Genomic DNA, 27,779 nt, shown 5'->3' on the forward strand with positions numbered 1-27,779 from the left:
CAAGACAAAGATTTTGGAGCCCTTTCTGACATTTAATTGGGCGGTCATGAATTAGTGACTTCTGCCACTTAACATTTCTTCTTCTACTGTTGTGTTATTTTTTTCTTATTGTCCTAATTTTAACTTTTATGTTCTTGATATCTTCCTATCATCATTTCGGGGGTGCTGTTCTTAATTTGGGTATTATTTTGTATGTTTTTCTTCATGATTATGGACATCTTTCTTATTTCATTTTCATGTTTATTTTTCTTTGTAAGCATTTTATTGATTTTATTGAAATCAAATATCATTCCATAGAAGCAAGTCAAGTTTAACAAAACTACATTTGAAAACCCCCACCCCATGAGAAAGAGAACTAGACCAACAGAATAAAACTTTAAACTAGGAACAAATAAGTAAATAGATAAATTAATAATGAATAAAAATAAATAGAATAAAAAAGAGTGGAGAGAATCCACTTCCTCAATTTAAATGAGTATTCTAAAATGTTATTAATTAGTTCCTGCCAGGTTTTGAAGACGTTTTGTACATATCCTCTAAGTGAGAATTTGTTTTTTTCCAATTTAAACAATATATACAGTGCTGTGAAAAACTATTTGCCCCCTTCCTGATTTCTTATTCTTTTGCATGTTTGTCACACAAAATGTTTCTGATCATCAAACACATTTAACCATTAGTCAAATATAACACAAGTAAACACAAAATGCAGCTTTTAAATGATGGTTTTTATTATTTAGGGAGAAAAAAAATCCAAACCTACATCCCCCTGAACCTAATAACTGGTTGGGCCACCCTTAGCAGCAATAACTGAAATCAAACGTTTGTGATAACTTGCAATGAGTCTTTTACAGCGCTCTTGAGAAATTTTGGCCCATTCGCAGAATTGTTGTAATTCAGCTTTATTTGAGGGTTTTCTAGCATGAACCGCCTTTTTAAGGTCATGCCATAGCATCTCAATTGGATTCAGGTCAGGACTTTGACTAGGCCACTCCAAAGTCTTCATTTTGTTTTTCTTCAGCCATTCAGAGGTGGATTTGCTGGTGTGTTTTGGGTCATTGTCCTGTTGCAGCACCCAAGATCGCTTCAGCTTGAGTTGACGAACAGATGGCCGGACATTCTCCTTCAGGATTTTTTGGTAGACAGTAGAATTCATTGTTCCATCTATCACAACAAGCCTTCCAGGTCCTGAAGCAGCAAAACAACCCCAGACCATCACACTACCACCACCATATTTTACTGTTGGTATGATATTCTTTTTCTGAAATGCTGTGTTCCTTTTACGGGACATTTGCCTTCCAAAAAGTTCAACTTTTGTCTCATCAGTCCACAAGGTATTTTCCCAAAAGTCTTGGCAATCATTGAGATGTTTCTTAGTAAAATTGAGACAAGCCCTGATGTTCTTTTTGCTTAACAGTGGTTTGCGCCTTGAAATCTGCCATGCAGGCCGTTTTGCCCAGTCTCTTTCTTATGGTGGAGTCGTGAACACTGACCTTAATTGAGGCAAGTGAGGCCTGCAGTTCTTTAGACGTTGTCCTGGGGTCTTTTGTGACCTCTCGGATGAGTTGTCTCTGTGCTCTTGGGGTAATTTCGGTCGGCCGGCCACTCCTGGGAAGGTTCACCACTGTTCCATGTTTTTGCCATTTGTGGATAATGGCTCTCACTGTGGTTCGCTGGAGTCCCAAAGCTTTAGAAATGGCTTTATAACCTTTACCAGACTGATAGATCTCAATTACTTCTGTTCTCATTTGTTCCTGAATTTCTTTGGATCTTGGCATGATGTCTAGCTTTTGAGGTGCTTTTGGTCTACTTTTCTGTGTCAGGCAGCTCCTATTTAAGTGATTTCTTGATTGAAACAGGTGTGGCAGTAATCAGGCCTGGGGGTGGCTACGGAAATTGAACTCAGGTGTGATACACCACAGTTAGGTTATTTTTAACAAGGGGGCAATTACTTTTTCACACAGGGCCATGTAGGTTTGGATTTTTTTTTCTCCCTAAATAATAAAAAACATCATTTAAAAACTGCATTTTGTGTTTACTTGTGTTATATTTGACTAATGGTTAAATGTGTTTGATGATCAGAAACATTTTGTCTGACAAACATGCAAAAGAATAAGAAATCAGTAAGGGGGCAAATAGTTTTTCACACCACTGTAACATCAGTTACCCAATGATTTTAATGATGTGAGTTAGGATTCTTCCAGTTGATTAAGATAAGTCTGTGTGCCAATAGTGTAGTAAAGGCCATTATAGTTCGTTTGTCCTTCTCCACTTTAAGCCCACCTGGATGTACCCCAAACACAGCTGTTAGTGGATTAGGAGGGACTGTGACACCAAGGCTGTCTGAAAGGCATTTAAAGATTTTGGTCCAATATGATGTTAATTTGGTGCAGGCCCAAAACATGTGACCCAGTGAGACTAGAATGTTCTGATATACTGCTTATTCCAACATTCGCAGATTGGATCTTGCCCTGGAAACATTTTGGACAATTTTAAACAAGACAGATACGCTCGATAGATAATGTTAAGTTGAGTAATTCTATGCTTTGCACATAAGAAGCACGAGTGAATACTATGCATTGCTACCTTCCACTCCTTTTCTGAAATATGGGATCTTTGAAAGGGAGGGACATTAAAATGGTTTTATATATTACGGAGATGCTGTCTGATATTTTTTCTGGAATAGAGGTAGGTGGGAGGTGAGTAAAATTAGGCAGGTTTTGTTTGACAAACTTTCTAATTTGAAGGTAGTGAAAGAAATGTGTTGCTGGAAAGTTAGATTTGGAGTATAATTATTCATAGGATGCAAAGACGTTGTCTATGTATTTTAAAAGCACTTTAAAACAACAGGAGGTGAACCCAAAGTGCTGTGCAAACCATATACCAGGTAACACAAAAAAGCAAAAATTAAAAAAAAAAGTTAAAATCAGGACAAAGGGTAAACAAACAACTCTCAAACTGACTTAAAAAAGAGGGAATAAAAATAAGTTTTAAGACGCTATATATAAGCAGGCAGTGAGTGGGCCATCCTACCATACAGGGGTAAAGCATTGCACAGTTTCAGAGCCAGGACAGAGAAAGCCCAGTCTCCTCCCTGTGTTAGCTTAGCCTTTTGAGCAGTCAACAAAAACTGATCAGTATCAATATGTTCAGTTCATCACAATAACTATTCATGGTGGCGCTAAAATCCTTACTGACCCCTACTCTCTCTTCTGTTTCTTTTTACTCAAAGCATCATGTTGCACCAACATTGATGGACTGAAAGCCAGAAGTCTACGTGACCATCATCATCAGGTCCTTCGATGAAAACCCTAAATACAAAGAGGACTGTTTCATTTATGTTAGGTAGATTGCCCAGAGGGGACTGGGCGGTCTCTTGGTCTGGAATCCCTACAGATTTTATTTTTTTCTCCAGCCTTTGGAGTTTTTTTTTTGTTTTTTCTGTCCACCCTGGCCATCGGACCTTACTCTTATTCTATGTTAATTAATGTTGACTTATGTTTATTTTTTATTGTGTCTTCTATTTTTCTATTCATTTTGTAAAGCACTTTGAGCTACATTTTTTTTGTATGAATATGTGCTATATAAATAAATGTTGATTGATTGATTGATCAGCAGACCTGAGAGACCTTGTTGGAATGTACGGAATAATCAGGTCATTAAATTAGTTTTAAAGTAAAGATGAGAACCTTAAAATTTATCCTAAACTGTACTGGAAGCTAATGGAGGGATGCAAGTATTGGGGTGACATGGTCACGTTTCTTAGTGTCTGTTAAGAGATGTGCTGCAGCAAATTTGTACCTGCCGAAAGCGGCAGAGGGAAGCCCGAATAACCCCAGAATACACGGCATTACAGTAATCGAGCCACAACAAGATAAAAGCATGTATAACTTTCTCAGAACCATCAAATAATAAAAAGGGCTTGACTTTGGATAATTAGTTGGAAAAAGCTTGACTTTAACATCAAACTAATTCGGTTGTCCATTTTAACATCGTCATCCGTAATCACACCCAAATTCCTTTTGGAGGACTTAACAAAAGGTTCCAAGGTACCTTGGTTAAAATAGGCGGTCACACTGGTCCCACTACGTTGAAAAATGAAGACCTCAGTTTTACTCTCTTTAAAGTTATGAAAATGTAAGGCCATCCTCCAAGCAGTACAAACAATGGCTTTGAATAATTGTTATCTTTCCATTTATGGTTGGTACGCAGGTTGCACCAGTATGAGTAGCCACCTTAGTGTCTTGTTTAAGTATGGAAAAACAAGCCAAAAATGTTGAATTATTTAACAGGAAATAATGTAACAATGTAGAACAAACATGTAAATAGTAAAATGTCTACATAAACAAAGTAGGAAGAGTATGCCTAGTGTCCACTGCTGTGCTAATGCAGATTTAGTACATGTCCTTCATATGATATATTTTGAAACAGTCACCAATGCGCAGACCAATGTTGCGACTGGGACAGTACAAGCGTGTTTCTTTGTGCACTTTGCTTCCATTTTATCTGTTGCTTGAGCACGAGAGGTTTGATTGTCAATGTCTGATCTGCAGGAGTGACACCCCCCATTACCCCTTTGTGTCATTGTAATCCACAGCACAAGGCCTAGTGACTTCCACATTTCGAATTTTATACTTGATCCTGTAAGACACAGAGAGTAGGTGAAGGTGAAGGCGAAGCAGGATGTGTGTTATGTGCTCGCTGTTGCTGGTCTGTGTGCGGACTCTTGCAGCAGAGTTTTGAAATAACTGCGAGCACCTGCCAGTAGGGATGTGATAATAGCACGGACAAGTCTCTCGGCATTAGAAAAGGAGAGGAATGAGCGAACACGGGATATGTTATGGAGGTGGAAGTAAGAAAGTTTCTTATTGTGTTTTACGTGGTCAGAATAAGAAAGGAAGGAATCAAAAATGACACCAAGATACCTAACATTAAAAGAAGGTCTGATGCGATCATCACCAAGAGTCATCGAAAAGGAGCTCATTTTCTTAAGTTGAGCTTTAGTGCCAATTTGCAGGAGTTCAGTTTTGTTGCAATTTAATTTTAAAGAGTTCTTCTCCATCCAGGTTTTAATTACAGTGAGGCAAGTTGTGAGCAGAAAAAGTTCACTTTTAATTACAAACAATTCATAAACAACTAATCTGTATGCAAAAGTGCTCCCCAATAGTGCTAACAGCAGTAATTAATTAATCAAAGAACATAGCATTAAGTCCAAAAAGATCGACGATAAACACCACAATACAAAGTCCAAACATAGCCAAGGTGCAGGTACAGGTTGGAGGTGATGAATGAACGGAAGTGGCAAGTGAACAGCTTTCAGTTTAATATGTAAAGTTTTGTCTTGCTATGATGGGAGCTGCGCTCCACAGTCAAAGACCTCTACCAACTCTGATCAGACCACAGGGGCATCAAGCACGAGACCCGAACGTAAATCCAGAGACTGTAACCCTGCAGTAAACTGTAGTAATCTGATATTGGGGTGAAGTGTGGAGACACACAAGACAGACGATTGCGCTTCTTCTGCCTTCTTTAAAGTCCATGGCAGGCCTTATTTTCCCCCAGCAACCCCAGTGGCAACACCCAAAGCTGACCAAAGCGAAGTACTATCGGCTCTGCTGGGATTTGTAGTTTCTTTAAAAAGCGCCGTTACCAAAGTATGACAATATACCTGTATAACTGAGATGTGGCCAGTTAACAATGAAGAACAGAAAAACAAAAAAGACCAGGCCAGGTAAATCTTGAATCTGCGCCACTTGTAAGGAATTTCCTCAAGCATATTCTATTTGGCACTAATTAGTGTATGATATGTTGGACAATTATGGCTCAAGTGTACTCTTTGAGAGTTTTCAAGCTCTTATTTAAGTGCATAACACTGGACAGAAAATATTTTGCTTCCTGGACACTGCATCCTATACATTTTAGCCGACTCATCACAACATTCACCTTTAAATTCTCCTGTCACATATTGTTTTATTACAATCACTTATTTTTGTGAGGTGGAAGTGAAAGGGGTGTCAGCTCAGACAGCAGCGTCATCACGGTTTCTCCGGATTGTATTCCTTCACTTTAGGGGCAAACAGAAATTGAGTTACTGGCTGTGTTACCTTCAGATCCTACCACATAAGATAAGGTGATGTAAATCCCGCGTGACGTGTCCCAAGCTTGCTTGTTTGACACCCTAAATTAAAATTTTCCCTGTTGTGGTAGAACAGCTGGATGGCAGGAGGTGTTTTTTTACAATGTGTTAAAGTCATGAAACCGTTTGGGGACTTTGAGATTGTAAAAACAAGCTTGTGCCACCACTTTGGGGCATAAATCAATATTAAAGACCAATGGAGTTGCCCTAACGCAGGCAATTACACTATGGGCATTTTGATTGAGGGGTTTTTAAACCCAATTCTGTACATATATTGCACTTGTGTTCATTTTACATTTTTTATTTTTATAACTTTATTGTTCCACCACTTGTGCATTGTTTATGAAGATGGAGTATTGGCCATATTATTGTTAATGACAGTACCCCGTTGCTACCAACAAAAGTTGAGACATGTGACATTATCCATTCAACATTTGGTTATTTTGAGTGTTTTTGTATTTGTTGCTTAAACCTTGATTCAGTAAGTGTGGCTGGTTATTCAAACCAACTTAATTAGTTTGGATTTTTCTTGTGGTTATTTTATGTTTAGTTCGATTGTTAGTTTGATTTTTTCCCCTTCTGTTGGCTAAGACCCCCCTACTTGTTGTTTGGACTTTGATTTTTGCCCTTCTACGTTTGGTTTTGGCATATTTTGCTTTTTGGGTTAAACTAACTACCATGGAGTGGCTCTAAGGCTAGGGATCTGTGCCGGTTCGAATCCCATAAATGCCAGGAAGTAACTCTACTCTGTTGGGCCGCTGAGCAAGACCCTTAACCTGCAATTGCTCCATCCTGGGTATGACTTTAATCATCATGCAGTTCTGCAAGCAGGTCATCCGACTTGCAGGGACAACTTAGGAGTTGGTGGCAGGATTGGTGCTCCAGCCACTGTAAAATAAAAAAAAACTCACAGTGTTTAGATAGATAGATAGATAGATAGATAGATAGATAGATAGATAGATAGATAGATAGATAGATAGATAGATAGATAGATAGATAGATAGATAGATAGATAGATAGATAGATAGATAGATACTTTATTAATAGGTTTGGTGAGGTGTCACCCGTTGCATGGCTGCACTCGGATCTCAATCCGGGTGGTTTGCTGTATGGTGGGTGCTGCAACGTGCTGTAATCAGCACATGTGCCCAACCTCCTCCTCCTCCTCCTCTAACTACCATCCTTGAATATGACTAACCCTAATTTTCTCTTTTGTAGTGATTGAAGTGGCTGAAGCCTGACCATACTGGGAGAAGAATGTCAAGGGAGACGTCGCTACAGGTGTACCACCAAAGCCCAGACAAGTAAGTCTGAGAGAACCTGTCTGACCAGGCTGTGTCATGGTATAGGAAACAACTCTGGCAAGAAAATAAAGTTTAGTATGCTACAGAAGGCAAAATCCTGTATGTGTATTAAGTATGGAAACTGTAAAATGTCTTTTAACCAAATATGAAAAATATTTCAAAACCAACCTTTTAAGTGCTGCGGCCATAGCTTTCTTTCCAATGTGAAATGTTTCAGCTAGGATGTAAAAATATTGAAGAAGGACAAACTCTACAGGAGAAAGACGACACCACAAAAATGATAGAGTTAAGGTAAATAAATTCAACCTCACTTGTTAATTAACAGGGCGGCCCAGGGTTTAGCACTGCTGGATCACAGTTCCAGGTACCTCGCTTTAAATTCAATATGGCTCACTGTGTGTGTGTGTTTTTCTCCAAGCCCTCTAGCATCCCTAAAGGCAGTTGGATTGTTATGGCTTGGCACGGCTGGATGAGTTCCTTGGTGCAGTATGGCCAGACAGGGAAATGCCAATTTATAGCTTTTCTTTTGTTATCACATGTTTATAAGACTTAATAACAACAACGTATAAAACACAGCAGTCAACAGATTTTCCATAAAATGAAAAATAAATAATAAGAAACAATGGTAATTATCAGTAATAATAACCCTCCATCTCCCCCAATGTCCTAACCCACCCCACACACAAAATGTGTGAATAAATGTGAATAAAAAAAAACAAGCAATGTTTGAGCAAAATTAAAAAAGGAAATGCAACCCATAAATACAAAAATTGGAAATAGAGAGAGACAGAGAGCACGACAGCCATCACTGGCCACCCAGCTCACACAGACATTTCACCAGAGCATGAAAGTGCCAGAAGAATAATGTTGAACAATTAAGCTTCTCAACATATTAAAGAAGAGAGACATCAGGTTTTCAATGAGAGACTAGAAACACTTCTTACAGCTGTTGCACCAGGACAAAACAATCCCTACTGGACGACAGATCAAGAAAGTGAGAAGAGAGGTCCACTAAGAGAAAAATATGGGGAGGGAAAAGAATGGTAGTGTGAAAAATAGTAGAGTAGATCATCATCTAAGCAATACACAGAAGCTATCACAAAGGCAAATAAAATGTTACATCATAAAAGCTGTTAAATATAAATCAAGTGACAATATGCTCATGTGTGTACTGTGTGCACTTCTGGTCACCACGCTACAAAAAAGACATAACAGCACTTAAAACTGTGCAGAAGAGAGCAACCAGCTCCATCTCAGGACTTAACGATGTGTCCTACTCTAACAGACTCGGAGAGCTAAACCTGTTTAGTCTCGAGCTCAGGGCCTAATCCAGGTCTTCAAAATCCTCACAGGTGTAGATAAGGTAGATCTAGCAGAATTCTTTCACTTTAGGGGTGAATCACATACTTGAGGACACCAGCGGAAATTAAGCAGAAGTATATTTAAGACTGAAGCCAATGTCATAAACTTGACAAAAAGACACAAAAAGGTTTCGGGCAGCCATCCGTGTATTGTTTTCCTAGCTGCAAAATTGGATGAATAATGGTAGTGCAGGTTAGAGTCCACAACAGAACTGGTTTGCTGACACAATGAATGGCACCTTTAAAGGAGAACGGAAGAAGTGATGTCATCATTGGGCCTGGGCCCAGGTCCAGAAGTGACATCATCAATAGGGTGGAACTGGGAAGTGGCAACATTGAGGCCGGAAGTGATGTCATCAGTGGCCAGATGGAATTTCCCATAACTGGTCTGCAGAGAGATGAGAGAAATAGTTAGTGTACTCCGTCATCCCTTGGTCTGGCATGGAATTACTCTCATTCAGGCCCTTTAGCTGCCTCCCATGTGACACCAGGAAACACTTCTTTACACAAACAGTTGTGGGACTCTGGATCAAACTAGGAGTCATCCAGGGTTGGCTTCTATACTACACATCATGCTGTTGGGATAGATACCATCTCCACACAAATGGTGCTGAAAACAATAAGGTATGAACATGGTGCGTTTAGGATTGGAGACAAGAAGCACTTTACACAAAGAGTTGTGGGACACTGGAACAAACTATTGAGGTATGTAGCTGAAGCAGAAACCTTGGCAACCTTTATAAAGTATCTGGATTTGCTACTGGGACAGCTGAGCTAGTGGCTAAATAAATAAGCCTCATAGACTGAATGGTCTCCTCACATTTGTCCCATTTCTTATGTTCTTATGCAGAGAGAAAGTTAGTAATAGAAGAACAAAAAGCAGATACTAGAAGACACTCTCAAAACATGCAAAAATCAGCTGGGATGCTTGCTTAGTAGAAGGGACAACAAGAATCAATGGTTAAACCCTCAGAAGAACATTTTTTAGGTAATAAGCAGCCATACCACATGTTCTTCAGAAGAGGTCATCCATCTGAAGCTAAGATTGTTTGGGCCCAGCCAATACTTGGATGGGAGACCATCTTGGGAAAGCTTGGGTTGCTGCTGGAAGAGGTGATGGTGAGGGCAGCAGAGGGGTGCTTGCCCTGTGGTCTGAATGTTGATCCTAATGCCTCAAAGCAGTAAATATAGTGCTGACTTTCGGATGAGACATAAAACTGGGGTCCTGGTTCTCTGTGATCATAGAAGATCCTTGGGCATCCTTTGTAAAGAGTAGGGTGATGTCCAGGCTGAATTGCCACCCATGGCCTAGTCATTCTTGTCCTGCAATCATCCCCAGTCTCTAATTGGATATCTCTTTCAGCTAATGTTTGGTGAGCATACTGGCACAGAAATGGCTGCCTTTGCATACTCCAGGTGGACGTTACACATTAGAGGTGCTTGAAGTGCCTCGCCACTCACCTTGAGTACTGATTAATGCACTATATAAATGTAAAGAATTATTACTGTTATTATTATTAGGATAAGCATAGTGAACCCTTTCAATGGTGCTTATTTTCTTCTCAACATTTTAAGAAGATATGGGACACAGGCACTTGGGGGAAAAAGGCCGGAAAGTTCATTTTCATGTTTCTTAGCTTAAACTTAAAGACTCAAACAATTCCCAATCTCCACAAAGCATGTTTAGTTTCTGGTTCAGAATTTTAAAGATGGCAAGATTAAACCTTTGAAATTACATTTCAGGTTCAATTTCATATTATCTACAACCAAAACTATATACCTGCCCCATTTTTTGGAAAAAATGAATGGACTGCAGATATTTAAAGACATAAAAATGGGAGCATCAGTTTAGGAACTTTGTGGGAATAAACAAAGCCCTGAAGCTCACCAAAAGTGTAACTCTTGTTCATATCTGTCGCTTGTCATATCATTGATTACTTGTTCAAAACTAAGCTGCTAAATGTAATGTTTTTATTTTACTGCCCAGGGGGCAACACTTCCTCCCCATGATTTCCGGGAGCAGAGTGAATGTCGTGGAGGACCGACTGTCCCACCAAGAGAAAACCATTGGAACGTTACTGGAGCAGGCCTTCAGGATCAAGGAGGACATCATTTTAAACCTACGGACACAGCAGGGAACATTTCAAGTGGAGAACACCTCGCGCAAACTTCTGGAGAACCATATCCAGACCATCACCAACATTGTCAAGCAGCTCAGTAAGGACATAGAGGTAAAGACAGAGACAAACACCCTTTGGGTTAATTGTTCATAATGTATACAGAATAGAAATTGCAAGGACAAATGCCAATAATGAATTAAGTTACTAGAGAATGTCTGAGCTGACTTTATACTAATCTTTTAGGAAACGTGAATTTGTTGAACATTTTAAAAGTTTAGGGTTGTGTATTTCTACTCCAATTCGTTCTAAGCTACCACTTCATGATCTTTCCGCTTATATTATATGAGTCAGGATGAATCAAGATCAGGATCTGAAAGCATTTCTAAATGTTTATAATAAGTAATAGATTTAATTTACCTTTTTAGACTCTGGAAAAGCAGATTATCCAGAGAGATAATGTTTCATCTGGGACGAGCTTCTTTGTCCAGAGCCTGGATCAAAAGCACCTGGCTGGCATTGGAGATTTGCGGGGTAGAGTTGCCAGGTACAGTGTGACCTTCTGATAGTGGACTCAGTGTTTTCTTCTTTATGTATACTGTGATTGTATTTGCTATTAAATATTTTTGGGCATAGGTTCTTCCTCTTGGTGTCTGTTTAGGCTGCATTTCTCATTTTTACTTTTAGTTGTTTTATTATTTTATAGCACCATTTACTTTATGTGTCTGATAAGGCAGTATAATCTTATTTAATGTACGAAGAACCTGGTGATGTTAATGCTGTGTAAAATGAATTTTGACTTATTGATTAAGTAGCTACTGCTAAAAAGATTCCACACCACCACTTAAATCAGAGGGTGGTCCAGAGTTTGAACACTAGTAGTCACCAGTTAAAGATGGGGATGTAGATAGACTGGTAAATCAAAAGGTTACCACGAACACTGTTGTTCCTGCCTCTTCACCACAATCCTCAATACTGCTGCTGCTCAATGTCATGATCATCACTACCCACAGCTGTGAACAAGACCCCCAAAGTGCTTAAAGTCCTTCACTTGGTTCACTTCCATGATCTGAGCGAGTTTTGAAAATTCACATTTCAATTAGAGAACGTCAAGACAGGGAATTGGACAAAACAAGTAGAAAATCACGGTATGAACCCATTTAGTTTAATGTTAGGGAGAAGTCTGAGAAATGTAATCATCATAAGAGGAAGTGGTTAGTGGTATGGCTACTAAACAATGGTGTCATTACTGAGCTGTCACCTCATAATGGCAACGTGACTAAAGATATTCAGCATCTAGGAGTAGATCTTAATAAAAAAAAATTAAATATGACATAATATGCAAGACCTGGCAAGGCTGCATCTTTACAATAGCGGCTTTGGCAAACTGCACACACTGGACAGTTAGACTTGCTCGTACTTCAATATTTTATTATTGTCACATTTCTCTCACAATTGACCTCCAAAACATCAAACAGGTCAGTGAGAGAAAGAGAGCCACTCAAGCTGTGTGTGTGTGTGTGAGAGAGACTAGTAAATCTAAAGGCCTCGGAGTACTGATCAATGAGCACAGATAACTTGGGCAGATTTAATACCTAGAGGATGCTGTACCATTTTCCCAGAATTTTACCCACCTATTTCATTTAAGTTGATACATGTGAAGAGCAAATGAAGTTAAATTTAGTCATTTATATGATGACATTGGCTCTTGAGGAGTGACACAGTGGTTAGTTCTCCTGCCCAAGAGCTCCAGAGCAATATGTATAAATCCAGGCACTGGCCACATTCTCTCTCCATGTAAGAGTTATTTAAGTACTTTGGTTTCTTTGCACATTGCACAGACATCCATGTTAGGTTAGGTCAGTGCTTCTCAATTATTTTCTGTCATGCCCCCCCTAGGAAGAAGAAAACATCTCGCGCAACTATAAATCATCATCATCAACAACAACAACAACAACATTTATTTATATAGCACATTTTCATACAAACAGTAGCTCAAAGTGCTTTACATATTAAAGAATAGAAAAATGAAAGACACAATTATAAAACAAAATAAATCAACATTAATTAACATCGAATAAGAGTAAGGTCCAATGGCCAGGGGGGACAGAAAAAACAAAAAAACTCCAGACGGCTGGAGAAAAAATAAAATCTGTAGGGATTCCAGACCAAGAGACCGCCCAGTCCACTCTGGGCAAAAATAGTAAATAGTATCATTTGTCTATAAAATTGTTATAAGTACACCTCTGCATAACACTGTATCCTTATTAACGTATAAGAGAATAAAAAAAGAAAGAAATATGGACCAATTTACAACAAAGAATAGCTTTATTAAATGTAACAGAAAAGATTTAAAGTGCATTCTAAATTCAAAAAAAATTTAAAAGAAAAATAAAAAAGCATGTTCCCCGAGGTCAAATGAGCCCCCCTTGACGGAGCCACTGGGAGGCGCGCCCCACTATTTGAAAAGCACTGGGTTAGGTTGACACTACACTGGCCCAGATGGAGTGATTGTGAGCCATGGAACCACGGCAGATTCTGACTGCTACAGCTGCCTGCTATCTTGGACAGTACGGTCTAAAAGGAAAATAATACAAAAAAAAAATGGGTGTTGGATTTTAAATGAAGACTGTACAAGTTGATTAACATGGTTTGAAGAAAATAATCTTATCTCAGTGTTACAAAGATAAACACGTCTTAATTGAGCTAAAACAAACGTAAGAACTGTGAGAAAATAAACTACTCAAACACAAACGATGAGAATTGTGTCCTCAACAGACACCGTCGGATAAAACAGAAGTGCGGTAAATGAAAATGCATTTACAGAAGATATAAAGATGAAAACCAAAGAAAAGCATGGAGGAAATAAGTGGAAAAAGACTCTGACAGTAAAGATAAAAAGGGACATAAAAAACGAGGTGGTTTATGAGTGCTTGGCAGCATTCATAGCTCAGGCGTGACAAACAGTTTAACTTCTGCAATCATGCATTCCTTCTTAAGGTGACATGAGTTCAAATGCAATGTGACAGCATTGGATTGAAGATGTCTAATGGTGTACGTACGGCATGTATAAGGAAGGAAGGGCTGAACTTGTCAACTCCAGTGCTACAAGAATGCCCCTCTTGCTCAGCTGGCATCTTCACTTTTATTCCACTGCTTGGCTGATCAGGTCAGTGCAAAATTCAAAGGTTTAAGTCCTGCTAGCAAGTCAATAGTGGCTTATTTACTAATAGCATGACAATCTATTGATAGATGAGGGCAGTCTGAGATGTTTAAGAAGTGAACTCGACACATTGTGTTGCGTCATGGCATCACCAGCTCACACTGAAGAGGGGCAGTAGCTACGTGGGTTACAGGAATATTCCAATTGTCATTCTGCTTTATTATTGTGCACTGTGTACTCTGTGAACGCTTAGAATATACCACCATACACACAGGCCCTGACATCTGTGTATATAATCAAGACCAGCATGATTAAATGTGACCATAAATTTAGAAGACATGAGCAACGGAAAAGGATTATGCAGCTCAGAGGCCACATTACTAACTGTATACACAACAGACAGTACAGAAGACTCTACCAACCAAAGAATCAAAATGTATTATACAAAGTAGACAAATAATGTAAACTGGCATCACAATGCATACACCAACAAACAAACATGAATCAGATCGAAGAATCAACCTATTACTTACCATCCCAATGCCTTATACAGTGAAAAGTTCACAAAATAATTACAGAATGATGAAAAGGAGGAGGTAAATGAATTCCTCTTTCCAACAGAAAATAACAATTTCATTCAACGGCAGAATGGCTTTGGCCTGAGGAGCAGCTCAATCCTGGAGATTACCTTCAGAGGCGCGCCTCATTTTAATTGAAGTGACATATTCTCCTCTGAAAACTTCATCAATCCTGGAAAAGCTTGTTGGGTCCCATAATCAGAGCAGTCAGTCTGGATCACAACATTTGCCTCTGTGTTGGGTTGGTTGTCATTGGCAGACTCTGAATTTTTTTTCATTATAAAAAACAAAGATTATTGATAGGTCTGTATGCTCTGACCAGAAACTTCGATGTTGTTGTCAACCATTTGTCTTTGTTTTGTGCCATGAATTGTCCATTTGCTCTTGAAAAGTCTGGGTAGTTTTCATCATTTTCTGACAAATAAGTGGTCTACGTCCATGAGACTGAGGGATATCCAGGTGTATTGCCATATTCACAACAGTACAGGGCTATTCAAAATGAAAGAGTAGATTTCAAAAATGCATTTCAAACAAACTGTATAAGACAGAAACACATTCTGCACATCACTGGATAGAGGAAAGTTCAAAGTTTGGTCCTATGGTCCTTGAGGTTGCACGCACTCAACATAAGCACCATGTGTAGTGCAACATACATCAAAACGATAGGCCATTTCTTGCCACACGAGACAACTGGTCCCTAGTTACTGAATTCACAGCTTCCTCAATCCGATGTCCCAAATCTTGAAGATTAGTGGGCATATGTGGAACAAACATTCTTTCTTTAATGTACCCCCATTAGATAAAAATCACAGGGGCTAAGGTTTGGAGACCTGGGAGGCCATAGACAATGAGCAAGATCTTGTTGTCCACCTCTTCCAATCCATCATCCTGGAATGGTGTCGTTCAGGTAACACTGGAGCTCCAAGTGGAAATGAGGCAGGGTACCATCTTGCATGAAAATGAAGTTGGTGGCATTCACTGGTACTTTTAGGTGGGCTTTTAAATTTTCCTTTATCAAGTGATGTATGGAATGTGTTTCTGTCTTATACTGTTTGTTTGAAATAACTTTTGGAAATCTGCTCTTTCATTTTGAATAGCCCTGGTATAATTTCGCATTCAGTAAAAAAGGTCTGCTACAAGTCATCAGCCTGGTGTTAGAACTCATACACTGACTGTATAGCAATTTCTGTAATTAACTGAGTGTACATATTTCAAAGTTTAGGCAATACAATACTGTATTAGTTTTTAAGGGACACACACACACACACATAGTTGGTAGATATCAAAATTTCTGTCTCAGGACTCATCACTGTCTCCTGTCATGATGGTGATGTTATGCTTTTAGGTCACCAGTGTTGGTGGCTTCTTGATGCTTATATTAGTACAGTAATCCCTCCTTGATCGCAGGGGTTGCGTTCCAGAACCCCCCCGCGATAGGTGAAAATCCGCGAAGTAGAAACCATATGTTTGTATGGTTATTTTTATATATTTTAAGCCCTTATAAACTCTCCCACACTGTTAACATTATTAGTGCCCTCTAGACATGAAATAACACCCTTTAGTCAAAAGTTTTTTCTCACAATTAAAAGAATGCAAACATATCTTCCTCTTCAAAGAATGCGTGTCAGGAGCAGAGAATGTCAGAGAGAGAGAGAGAGAGAGAGAGAGAGAGAGAGAGAGAGAGAGAGAGAGAGAGAGAGAGAGAGCAAGAGAAAAGCAAACAATCAAAAAATCAATACGTGCTTTTGGGCTTTTAAGTATGCCGAAGCACAGCGATAAAGCGGCATTTTTTAGAGGAGCGTCCGTATCCTCTAGGCAAACCGCCTCTGTGCAAACAGCCCCTCTGCTCACACCCCCTCCGTCAGGCGCAGAGAACTAGTGATGGGTCATTCTTGAACGATTTGTTTATTTTGAACGAATCTTTAATGTGACTCGGGAAGAATGAGTCGTCTCGTGGGAGTGATTCGTTCAGTCGCACATGCGTATTTGCACAACTCCCTATAGTTTTTGTATTGGAATTATTGATTCACCTGTTTCGAGTCTTCGGGTTTTTCAAGTCGTTCGTTCATCACGTGACAGCCCCATAAGCTTAACCTAGTATGCAGTCTGAGCCGGAAACAGAATTAATTAGTTCATCTCTTAGTCTTCGGGTTTGAGTCGTTCGTTCATCACGTGACAGCCCCATAAGCTTAACCTATGCAGTCTGAGCCGGAAACAGAATTGATTAGTTCATTCCTCAAGTCTTTCGAGTTGTTCATTCTTTTGTCACGTGACCACTTACCGACTCAGTACCTCAGTCAAATACTGAGACTAAATACCCAGTTAAACAATGAATTCATATTTTCTGTTTCTTATAGCATTATAGTTTTGTCTTGTTTGTAGTGTGATCAACATTTGTGTAAGCAGTAGATGTGTTAGGGATGTAACAGGTAACATTTTAATTATATTTTGCTGAAATGAACGAAATGACTCGAAAAAAGATTCGCTCATTTTGCTGAACGAGACTCAAAGGTCTGAGTCGGTAAAATGATCCGAACTTCCCATCACTACAGAGAACGTCAGAGAGAGTGAGAGAGACGGAGAAAAGCAGACAATCAAGCACCGCGCGGGAAACATATCGTATATCATTGAGGAGTTTTATTTAATACGTAATACATGCTCTGATTGGGTAGCTTCTAAGCCATCCGCCAATAGCGTCCCTTATATGAAATCAACTGGGCAAACAAACTGAAGAAGCATGTACCATAAATTAAAAGACCCATTGTCCACAGAAATCCGCGAACCAGCGAAAAATATGTGATATATATTTAGATATGCTTACATTTAAAATCCGCGATGGAGTGAAGCCGCGAAAGTCGAAGCGCGATATAACGAGGGATCACTGTACACTTCTCAAATCTTGCTGAAGGAATCCTTGAGGAGTGCTTACTCTAAAGAACAAATACAGATCATCAGCTTAAAGTAGTTTGAAAACAGTCTCAAAGAAGAAAATACAATTCGATAAAAAAGCAAATAGAATAATACATTTCAGAGAAAAACCATAAGAATCAACACTAAACTCAGAGTGCCATTTAACAAGAGAGCCCCCACACAAAGAGGTTCGTCACACAAAACAACTAATAAAATAAAGATGGTCAGCAATCCGGCCTGCTTACTTTAGAATTACATTCATGAATTTTTGAAGGGTTAAAAAAAATTTGTGAACAGATCCCCTCAGAGAGAATTTGATCTTTTTTTCCAATCTGTCATAACAGAACAATTACTTTCTCACTGAGTTATGGAAGGTGGATTATGATTTTCTCAGCTGAGCAAAGTAGGCCCACATGCAAGCAATATAGCATGGAATATCAGCACATGTTTCACAGCACAATGTTATCCAGGCTGGCATTACTCCATATATGTAGTACTTATTTAATGTGTCAGGTCATAAGGTTGTGACGTGTTGATTAGCATATGCAAGTAAGAATTTCACTGGACTCTGTGCATGTGACAGCAATGACCCTATAAGCCATTTGCTTTTAAAGTATTAGGAATGATTTTAGGTGTAATGCTGTGCATGAAATATATTACGGTACATTTTTTGTCCATAATGATTTGTCTGTAGATCATTTTCAAAACACGAGACCTATGCTGATGCAGGTGCTTGTTGTCATCACTCACAGGCTCACAGTCAATCTTAGATGAGATTTATGTGAATGCTAAACAATTTTAGATGAATTATGGCATGCTTGTGACATATTGAACTAGAATGTGTTTTATGAAGGGCTGAACTCCACTTGTTTTAATTGAAAGATGCCTTCTCTATCATTCTCTAAGTGGATATATTCCTAAAAATATGTTCTATCTGCCTCCTCATCCAGACTAGCCAGTATCACCTCAGGGACGGACATAGATGAAAGATGAGAGAAACTGGGTACACTGCTTTTGAAGAGCTTTCTATGATGCATTTACAAGAAATACTGTGTCACTGGAAGATTGAATTTGGAGCCTAATAGTTCAAAGGAATATTTGTGCATATCCTGTCCTTCACCTTCACCATTTGTGTGATTCACTCTGTTGGTGTAGTGATAAAAGAGTCTGGGAAATGAAAGATTACTGACGTCTAGACATTTGTGAAATCCAATTAAGCTTTTAGCGCTTAAAGGAATAATTTATGTTGTAAGTATTGTAAAGGACGGAGAGTTATTTCTTGCCTGGCCAGGGTGCCATAATGGAAGGATGGCAGGAGTGGAGATGTTACCTGACCAAAATGCCTTACAATCTTCATCCCAGAATGGAACGAAGGATAATGGATGAACTGTACAAACATGGATGCTAGTGACAGTTCATTCCCTCACATGATAGGTGGCAGTGTCCATCCAAACTGGTCCCAGTTAGGACTCCTGGGAGTAATAATGCAAAAGAGTGGCCCTATAAGGGTCTTCGGGCGTCGCAAGAAGGTGCTGCCAGGGGAGGACTGCCCTGGTTTCCGTATGACCTGCAAGTGCTCAAGATGACCACTGCTGTGACACCAAAAGCATTCTCAGGTCCGGCTTAAAAGAGGTCCTCCGCATAACCTCAGGGAGTCAAAGTCGAGAGGCAGCGGGCAAAACTCACTTGGATGAAGGAATTATTAGTTGTAGGAATTTTTGGTGTTGATCTGGCTGGTGTTCAATTGGAAGGGTGCTTGTGACAAATAAAGTGCTTTGTTTGAGATCGGAGTTGTGCTGGGTGCCATTGTGTCTGTGATTTGGAGCTCAGTGGTGCACGATGTCAGAAAGGGTGAATATATCAGAACATTGCAAAAGCCAAAAAACACAATAAAAATTAAAAAAACGTCAACATAAAACTAGTATTGTTTGAAATTGTGTTAAATCATTTAAGCTATCCATTCTGACAAACTTTAACTTCATGTCTTCAACCCTTAGCTTCATTTCCTACTCAGAGAGACTGCTGATTGAAGTTCTACTGAGGCAAAACTCCCCACGTCAGACTCTTACCTTTCCTTGGGGTCAGGAGAGCATGGCGTCTCAGTTGCACTGCTCCCTACTTTCTCTCTCTCTGATGGTGCACTCCTCATAGTCAAAATGTCTGCTCAAAGTGGATAACTGCACCCAGGATGTCCACTAAGTATTAAGAAATATGTTTCTGTTCCAGGTGTGATGCCAGTATTTCAAAACTCTCTGGAGATATCAGCTCAGCCACTCGGGAAGTTCAGAATTTGGGGAAAGAAATTAAGGATGTACAGTTAGCCCTGGAAAAACACATCAGGGAGCTGGAACTGAAGGTAAGGTTCAGACCACTGACTGCTCCCTCATACTCAGTTAAGTGTCACATTCATCAACACTTCAGTTTTTTCAAATATACATTTTAATTCTAAAACATGCTCTGTTGTCAGTTGTAATGACTGCGCTCTGTTGTCAGTTGTAATGACTGCCATTTTCAATACACCCCATTGAATATAACAGACTGCATTATCCTTCTAAAACTATTCATTACGTGTTTGACTTTGTAAACTCTTCAAACATTTCTTTATGTTGGAAATAACAGCTCTGGATCAGATGTCGCATTCTCATTCCTCTATTAATAATTTCCTAAACCTGATTAATTACAGGACAATGCGGTGCCACCTTTAGATGCAAAGCAAAAGCCAGCCTGATGAGATGTTACTTTAAAGTTTGGTCAGCTTATAATTTACCAAACTACATATCTTTGGAATATGAGAGGAAACCACTATCACTGGAGAAAATCCCAAATGAACTGGTTAAAAAGTGAAAATTCAGCCCAGACAGTGACCAGTTTGGCAGCACAGACTTCCTTTTAAAGCCTTCACTGGTGTGTCCATGACTCTTGAACTGTTAACTTAGGCCACACGATGCATTTGATCCACTGGCTAAGGGTGAAAAATGGTTAACTGCAGTGCAAACACTCTTATTGAAGGCTGAGTGATTAGAGTTTACTGTGTTCCTGCAATTCTGCTTTTTTTTACTCTCGTATATGCGGCGCAGGGAAAGAATTGTAATCGTTCAAAATTTTATTGAATCTCGACGTTTTAGAAATACCATTTTTGGAATTATGTCTGTGTGTCTGTCTGTGTATATAAACATGACAACTTGAGTACGCTTTCACTTGGGTCAACCACATTTTGCATACTAGTATTAGGTACAAAATGTAGATTTTGATCAACTTTTGAGCTATTTCCGCTAACCGGAAGTGGTACTTTTTTAATTCATGCAGCTGCAGCGTTCTATTTGTTATGATGATTGTTCAATATATTATTAATTTGATTTGATTTGTTGCTGATGGTTCTTTAATGTACATCATATAAAATATAATCATTGTCTTGCAGTTTACTCCTCAAATATCCATCCCCATATCTGAGTATAGGAGAAAGTTTAGTGGAGACTACTCACAATTTTTTTAGCCTATTTCCAGTGTAACAAATGACAAGAGAGGATCATTAAGAGTTTATGCACTGAAGTGATCCCCGAATTAACTGATAATTTTTAAATAACAAAAAGAAACATGAGCACGTCTTCTCGGATGTGAGCGAGTCGTATTGTGGACTGTCAAAGATGGGGTTGAGTCAGCCAGACATGAAGGGGCGGGTTCAGGAGGGTGGTTGACTGAAGTGATGTCATAGGTGGAGTGGCTGACAATATCCCGTTCTGCAGAGACAACAGCGCCAACCCCTGGTCCGGAGGATGATTACCGTCAAATGAGCCCTTAAGCTGTCACCCATGCGCATGCGTGTTGCAACAGATGAACATGAAACTTGAATAATCTATTAATTAGTTATAATACTTTACAATTATAAAGCAAATAATAAACCCCAGGGTTTCCACCACATGCATTCATTAGCATGTCACTGATCATTTTCGCTACATATGTGAAGTTACTGTGTCAATGGCCAAGTCATTTCAGTGGTGCAAATTTGGAAAGGGATGTCTACCCCAATTTCGATATTCACATTTATGTCCTCAATACTTGATAGCTATGGACATTCCAGAAGCTCAATGTTCATTCTTCCCTCACAAGGTCAATCACACTCACTTGCCCCCCTACAGCATATTTCAAAATTTCTTTAGGAAACACTGAATGATAAAGATGTGAGCCCTTCTTAAAAGTGTTTTAGCTCACACTGCTGAGGTTTTGTAACTGAGATCAGGTTAGCCCTGGCCCTTGCACTCTCCACAGATTGCTGACCACGACAAATAAACCAGTTGAGCTTAAGAAAACTTTATGTTGCCTTCCTGGCTAGCAGTGTTGTTATCTAGAGGGGCAGCACCATCGTTACACAAGTTCAGCTTGCAACATCCAACATAGTTACTGCTTACCTCCTACTCTACACGTAATACAGTATTTCATGTCAAGTTTCTTCACATTGCAAATAAGGGAAGCCAGCATGGAGGCTGAACAAGCTTTAAGTAACACCAGAACTGGGTTAACCTCCCTTTGTGTGTAGCTGGCTTTTTTAAGCTTCATTTTCTAAACTTTGCATGGCAGGTTCTTTTGATAGAAGGCAATATTTACATGCAGCACTGGAACATATGGGTATGAGGCAAAGATGCTTAATTAAGCAGCCTGAAGAGGGAAGGGACTTGAATCTTGAGGCGATCTACATGACGCAGCAAATTACATATTGAATTGACCTAATTCTTCCATATATCTTGTGTTTTCATTTACTTGCTGTTCATGCCTCAGTGCCTCAGCATCCATTTGTTATTCAGAACCCTAACCCAGAAATCTTAGCCAATAGCACACTTTACCATACCATAACTCACCATCCCACTCTTTAAGCATGGCCTGCACCCCATCTTCTATGATGACAAAAATAAATCCGCCAGTTCTTAAAAAGCCAGAATGATCTTCTGCTTCCAATAAGCTGTCTACAATTGAACCATATTGATTATCACAAGCCCGTCGTAAAGGTACCATTGAGTTCATAGGAAAGCTAAAGTGGGGCTGTGACAAGATGGATGTGCCACACTAATTCAAAGATCAGTTAAGGCCACAATATATTTTTCCCTGGAAACGTTTACAGAGAATTAGATGGCAATCTGAGGACTGCCCTGCAGGAGCCAATCCAATTGTGCATCAGTGCATTAAACATATCTCACAGCTCCAGATTTCAGGATGTTTCAAAGTTTTTTTTTTTTTTAAGAGTTAATTGTTGTAAAGGACCAGGAATTGCTCAGAAACCCCTGTTAGAAGTGCATCTGCAATGAGAGATTATTATTATCACTATTATAAATGTTTACTTTGTCATTGTTTATTTGAGGTATAAAATCAGTACAATACAATTGTATAATATGAATGAATGAATGAATGAAAATGTTATCTATTTCTTTTCTTTAAACATTTCTCTTAGATAACTATCTAAATCCATTAAAAATACATGAAAAATCAGGGAGTAGAGAGTAGAAGAGAAAAAAAGTTTAAAATATGTCACAGCCATTTTGTTTTTAATGATCACATTTATGTAGTGATAGATAGATAGATAGATAGATAGATAGATAGATAGATAGATAGATAGATAGATAGATAGATAGATAGATAAGGCACTATATAATAGATAGATAGATAGATAGATAGATAGATAGATAGATAGATAGATAGATAGATAGATAGATAGAGCACTATATAATAGATAGATAGATAGATAGATAAATAGATAGATAGATAGATAGATAAGGCACTATATAATAGATAGATAGATAGATAGATAAGGCACTATATAATAGATAGATAGATAAGGCACTATATAATAGATAGATAAATAGATAGATAGATAGATAAGGCACTATATAATAGATAGATAGATAGATAGATAGATAGATAGATAGATAAGGCACTATATAATAGATAGATAGATAGATAGATAGATAGATAGATAGATAGATAGATAGATAGGCACTATATAATAGATAGATAGATAGATAGATAGATAGATAGATAGATAGATAGATAGATAATTGATCATAGGCAGGCACACAGACCATAAAATATACTGAAAACAAAGAGCAAAATATAACCCAGGTGTAGGTAAATGATCTGTATACACAGTATAATAATATAATATAAATAATATAAATGTAAGTTCAAAAACAAGCACCTTTATCAAGGCTGCATCAAAAGTACAAGAGGGGAACTATCATCATGTAGGTGGACCCTCACATATTCACTTGGTACACTGGTGGGACCTTGGGGTGATGAAGTTTGAGAACCACTGGCTTAGCATATCATGCCCACAATGAATCGGTGGCAAAAAGTGCACCAGGGACGATGTGCATACCATATGCTGGCAGTTCCTGGTGCAGTGGTCACGAGGACGCTAAGATTTGCACTGCACAAAGATAGTGATTTGTTTATTTCATTACAGGAACCCCAGGAACACACCAAGCCTTGACTCAGCACACTCACACACACACACACACACTTACATTCACACACAGAGACATCAATAAGCGATTCAATGACTCAATCAATAATAAAGTATATATTATTCAAACAAATGATGAGAAAAAACAATATTAAACAGAAACATGTATGCAAAAGCTCTCCGCAATCTCCCGCTGGAGATAGTTACTTACATTACATACATGAAACTGAATGAAACAACAGACACTACTAGCTGACAATAAAGTCCAACACAGTGCGGTGCAGATGACAATGTGCGGAATGTAAAACCCTGTGAACAGCCCTCAGAGTGAAATGTAAAATTTTCTCCTATGAGGTTCCAGCTATAGCATGAAGGTTTAGTGTAATTGGGAGTGCCCCTCTGACGAAGACATCCAACCGAGATGAAATTACTCAGACAAGCAGGCACAGGGCAATACATACACCCAGAAGAAACTGCAATGCTAGGTGGTTTTAGTTGTAATCCAGTAGTGTGAGTGAAGCGTAGAAACAACTACAGACAGTTGATCGTGGTCCTTTTGGTGTTTTCTTAAGCTACCTTTAAAACAGCCTGCTTAATCATCCTTCTTCCCAACAACCTCTATATTCTCCGAATCTACCCAATGGTGCAATGTCGCTGGGGCCGCTGAAAGTTGTAGACAATTTTAAGTAGTGCTGCTATAATGGGCATAAGGGACAGCCTTGAAAAGAGAATCACTATGACATACAAAAACCCTAATTTGGAAAAGCCTAAATCTGCAAAACATTGGTAAGATGAAAGGAAAATGATTCTGATCCAGCAGAACAAGGCCTGGATGTGAAAATCAAATCCAGGAAGTAACCCCACTAAGCACTGTGCTACCATTCTTCACTCTGTTAAAGATAATCCAAGGCATTCAAATGGCTACCTAATATGGATGTATGTGAGCTGTGCATGGAGACATAAAGCCAATGGTGACACAGTATGCAAATTAGACAAGCTTTTTCTCTGTTTTTTTGTGAAATAATTATTGTTCATTTTCATTGTTGGACGTGCAGATACTGGGATTTGACTTTCTTTTTGCCAATTTTGTTTTAGGTTACATTATGTCAGTAAGGTAACTAGGGTACCACAAAGCATAAGTGGGATCCACAGACAGAATCTCCAGAACTTCTGCCATTTTGAAGTAAGGGAAACTCTGTGGGTGATTTCATCTGGAGGTTGTTCTAGGGGTGAGAACTTGTGTTTGGATTTGCTTCAAAAATGAAATAGTAGTGTACTAAACATCAAAATCAATGTTTTAGATTTCTACAATATTGTTTCCAACCACACATCACATCATTGACACACACTCTCCGCTATTAGGTGGTAGGCAAGTGATGGCATAATACACCATGAGCACATCTACAGGGAATGGTGAGTAGAATATTGAAATGACTTCATTAAGACCTGGAGGTGATTATTATTATAAACCCACCAGATTAAAGGGTACATGACAGGATGTACAGTAAGATAGGCACATAACCCACAAACAGTGAAGAGCAATGGAAGCTGTAAGGAAATAAGGAAAGCAAGTGTTTTTGGACAGTGCAGATGGAGCAATGGTTCATTGAATTTTGGAGTAAGTACAGATCTCGGTTTGATGTTGTGTGTTTGTCATACAACAGGCGTGCACAGGCTATAGTGAAAGCGGCAATTGGTTGCTTGTTCTCCATATTCTTCGATTACTATCATTCATTTTTGTTCTCTTTTTTTTCTGATATACGTCACACTGATTCAAAATGAGCCAAACTCACCATGCATTAACGGCACAATATGAGATTTGATGAAAAGTCGTGAAGAAACTGCAATTTCCAGTCAGTGACACCCATAGAGGTAACAAGAACCACAAGTTGGAGTTGTTACGTTTGATCTACTCTTCAACCAGAAGCCTTGTTGAGTTTTATAGTGCAATATTGGCCTGTCCAGAGAGGCAGAAACTCAGCGAATGGGAGACATGCCAACCATGCAGGTTCTCTGGTCAGGTACAGACGACCATTAAAAAGTGTGGCAGAAAGTAACTTTTAAGGCTTTCTCCTATATTAAATGAAAAGTCAATTTGTTTGCCTGGGTTGACACAGCAGCACAGTGTTTTGTTAGTAGTTTTGCTTAATGGATTTAGTGTCCAGGCCTCAAATTTCATGACCAAGTATTCTCCCCATGTCTGTGAGAATTTTCCTCTCAAATCTCCAAAAATTTGCAGGTTACAATAATATTTGATTCTCAATTAGCCTTATGAGTATGGGGGCGTATGATAGACTGGTGCATGACTGTTTCCTGCCTTGTATCCACTGCTGCTAAGACAGGCTCCAGTCCCTCATAAACCTAAATTGGATTACAGTATAGCGTTTGTTAGTGTCTTTAAGGAAATGTGTTTTGTTACCACCCTCTTAACCCAACTGGCACCTGCCTTTGACCCATTGATGCCAGGATTAATTTCGGCACCATCATGAAGTTAATAGAGAAAGGAGACTGCTATAAAATGATGTCAGTGGGCTGCATATTTACCACTTTTTATTATTAATATAGAAGTCCTTCTAACAGAACTCTTCTGCAGATGTCACAGGTGCTGGTGAAGCTTGAGGCATCTCTCTCAGAGCAGAACTCTAACCTGAAAATGGCTCACGGAGAGCAGCATCATGAACTGAATCTTTTAGATGTCAAGTAAGTATTTGTTGTTTGCTAAAGATTTATAAAGAATATCTGCTGTCCAATAAACATTTACAGAGGTTTTGCATTTATGATTATTGGTATATCTCTATGGAGTGCCTTCTGATCCTGTCTCAGATTCAAATTCTCTCCTTATCTGTGTGGGTTCTTCCTTCCGTACATTTGATTAATTTACAACCCCAACTCAGAAAACAGAAAAATAAAAATATAAAGCAGTGATAAGGAAATGATGAGAAATGGTCTTTGACCTTACAAAATTCTTACAATCATTGTTGATACAATTAATTTTAATTTTTTTTCTCAAAAATACACACATTTTGATTTGGATATTTGTAACATATTCTAAAAAAAAGCTTGGACAGTAAAGAATCAACCACTTTGTAAAGTTGCCTTTCCTTCTCACAGCACTTAATAAATATTTAAGTACTGAAGACATTCATTTATGGAGTGCCTTGGGTGTAATCTTGTCCCATTTTTCCTGCAAACAAATCTTAAGGTGTGCAATTTGTGATTCGATATGTGGCACACATTTTCAATTGTTGACCAGACATGACTACAGGCAGGCCAGTCAAGCACCCTGTTCCTGTGCAGCTATGCCCTTGTAATGCACGCACAATGGGGTATCGCATTGTCTTGATGAAATATGCAGGGGGAAGAGATATCATTTTAAATGCATTACATGTTGCTCCAAAATCTGCATGTAATTTTCATAATTAATGGTGCCTTCATAGCAGTGCAAGTTACTCTTGACCACGGCACTGACACAACCCAATACCATCAGCAACACTGGCTTCTGGACTTGTAGCTGGCAACAGTCTTCTGTGGTCCAGAGGACACAAGATGCATTTCTTCCATTAAAGGACCTGAAATACTGTTTGACTTGTCCACAGAAGACATTTTCAGTGTGACCCATCCCAGATGCCTTAGAGCCCAGAAAAGTTAATGGTGCTTTCAGACACTTAACATATGGCTTCTTTTTTGCACAGTACAGAAGTAAACCAGCATTTCTGGATTTAAGTACAGTATGTATTGTGTTACTTGCCTAAGTACTCCTGA

General features: G+C 38.9%; 1 protein-coding gene across 1 annotated transcript in view; it reads left to right on the top strand.

Moving 5' to 3' along the window:
* fam81b (family with sequence similarity 81 member B) overlaps positions 1 to 27,779 on the top strand; it is a 45,821-nt gene that overhangs the window by 7,963 nt on the left and 10,079 nt on the right. Inside the window, exons 2-6 of the mRNA XM_039759361.1 lie at positions 7,352 to 7,437; positions 10,786 to 11,029; positions 11,344 to 11,462; positions 19,793 to 19,922; positions 26,611 to 26,717. Of these exons, the coding sequence (XP_039615295.1) occupies positions 7,391 to 7,437; positions 10,786 to 11,029; positions 11,344 to 11,462; positions 19,793 to 19,922; positions 26,611 to 26,717 (647 nt within the window). The 5' untranslated portion in view covers positions 7,352 to 7,390. The remainder of the gene's footprint in view (positions 1 to 7,351; positions 7,438 to 10,785; positions 11,030 to 11,343; positions 11,463 to 19,792; positions 19,923 to 26,610; positions 26,718 to 27,779) is intronic.

Source organism: Polypterus senegalus, chromosome 7 (genome assembly GCF_016835505.1).
Source record: "Polypterus senegalus isolate Bchr_013 chromosome 7, ASM1683550v1, whole genome shotgun sequence".
Classification (NCBI taxonomy): Eukaryota; Metazoa; Chordata; class Cladistia; order Polypteriformes; family Polypteridae; genus Polypterus; species Polypterus senegalus.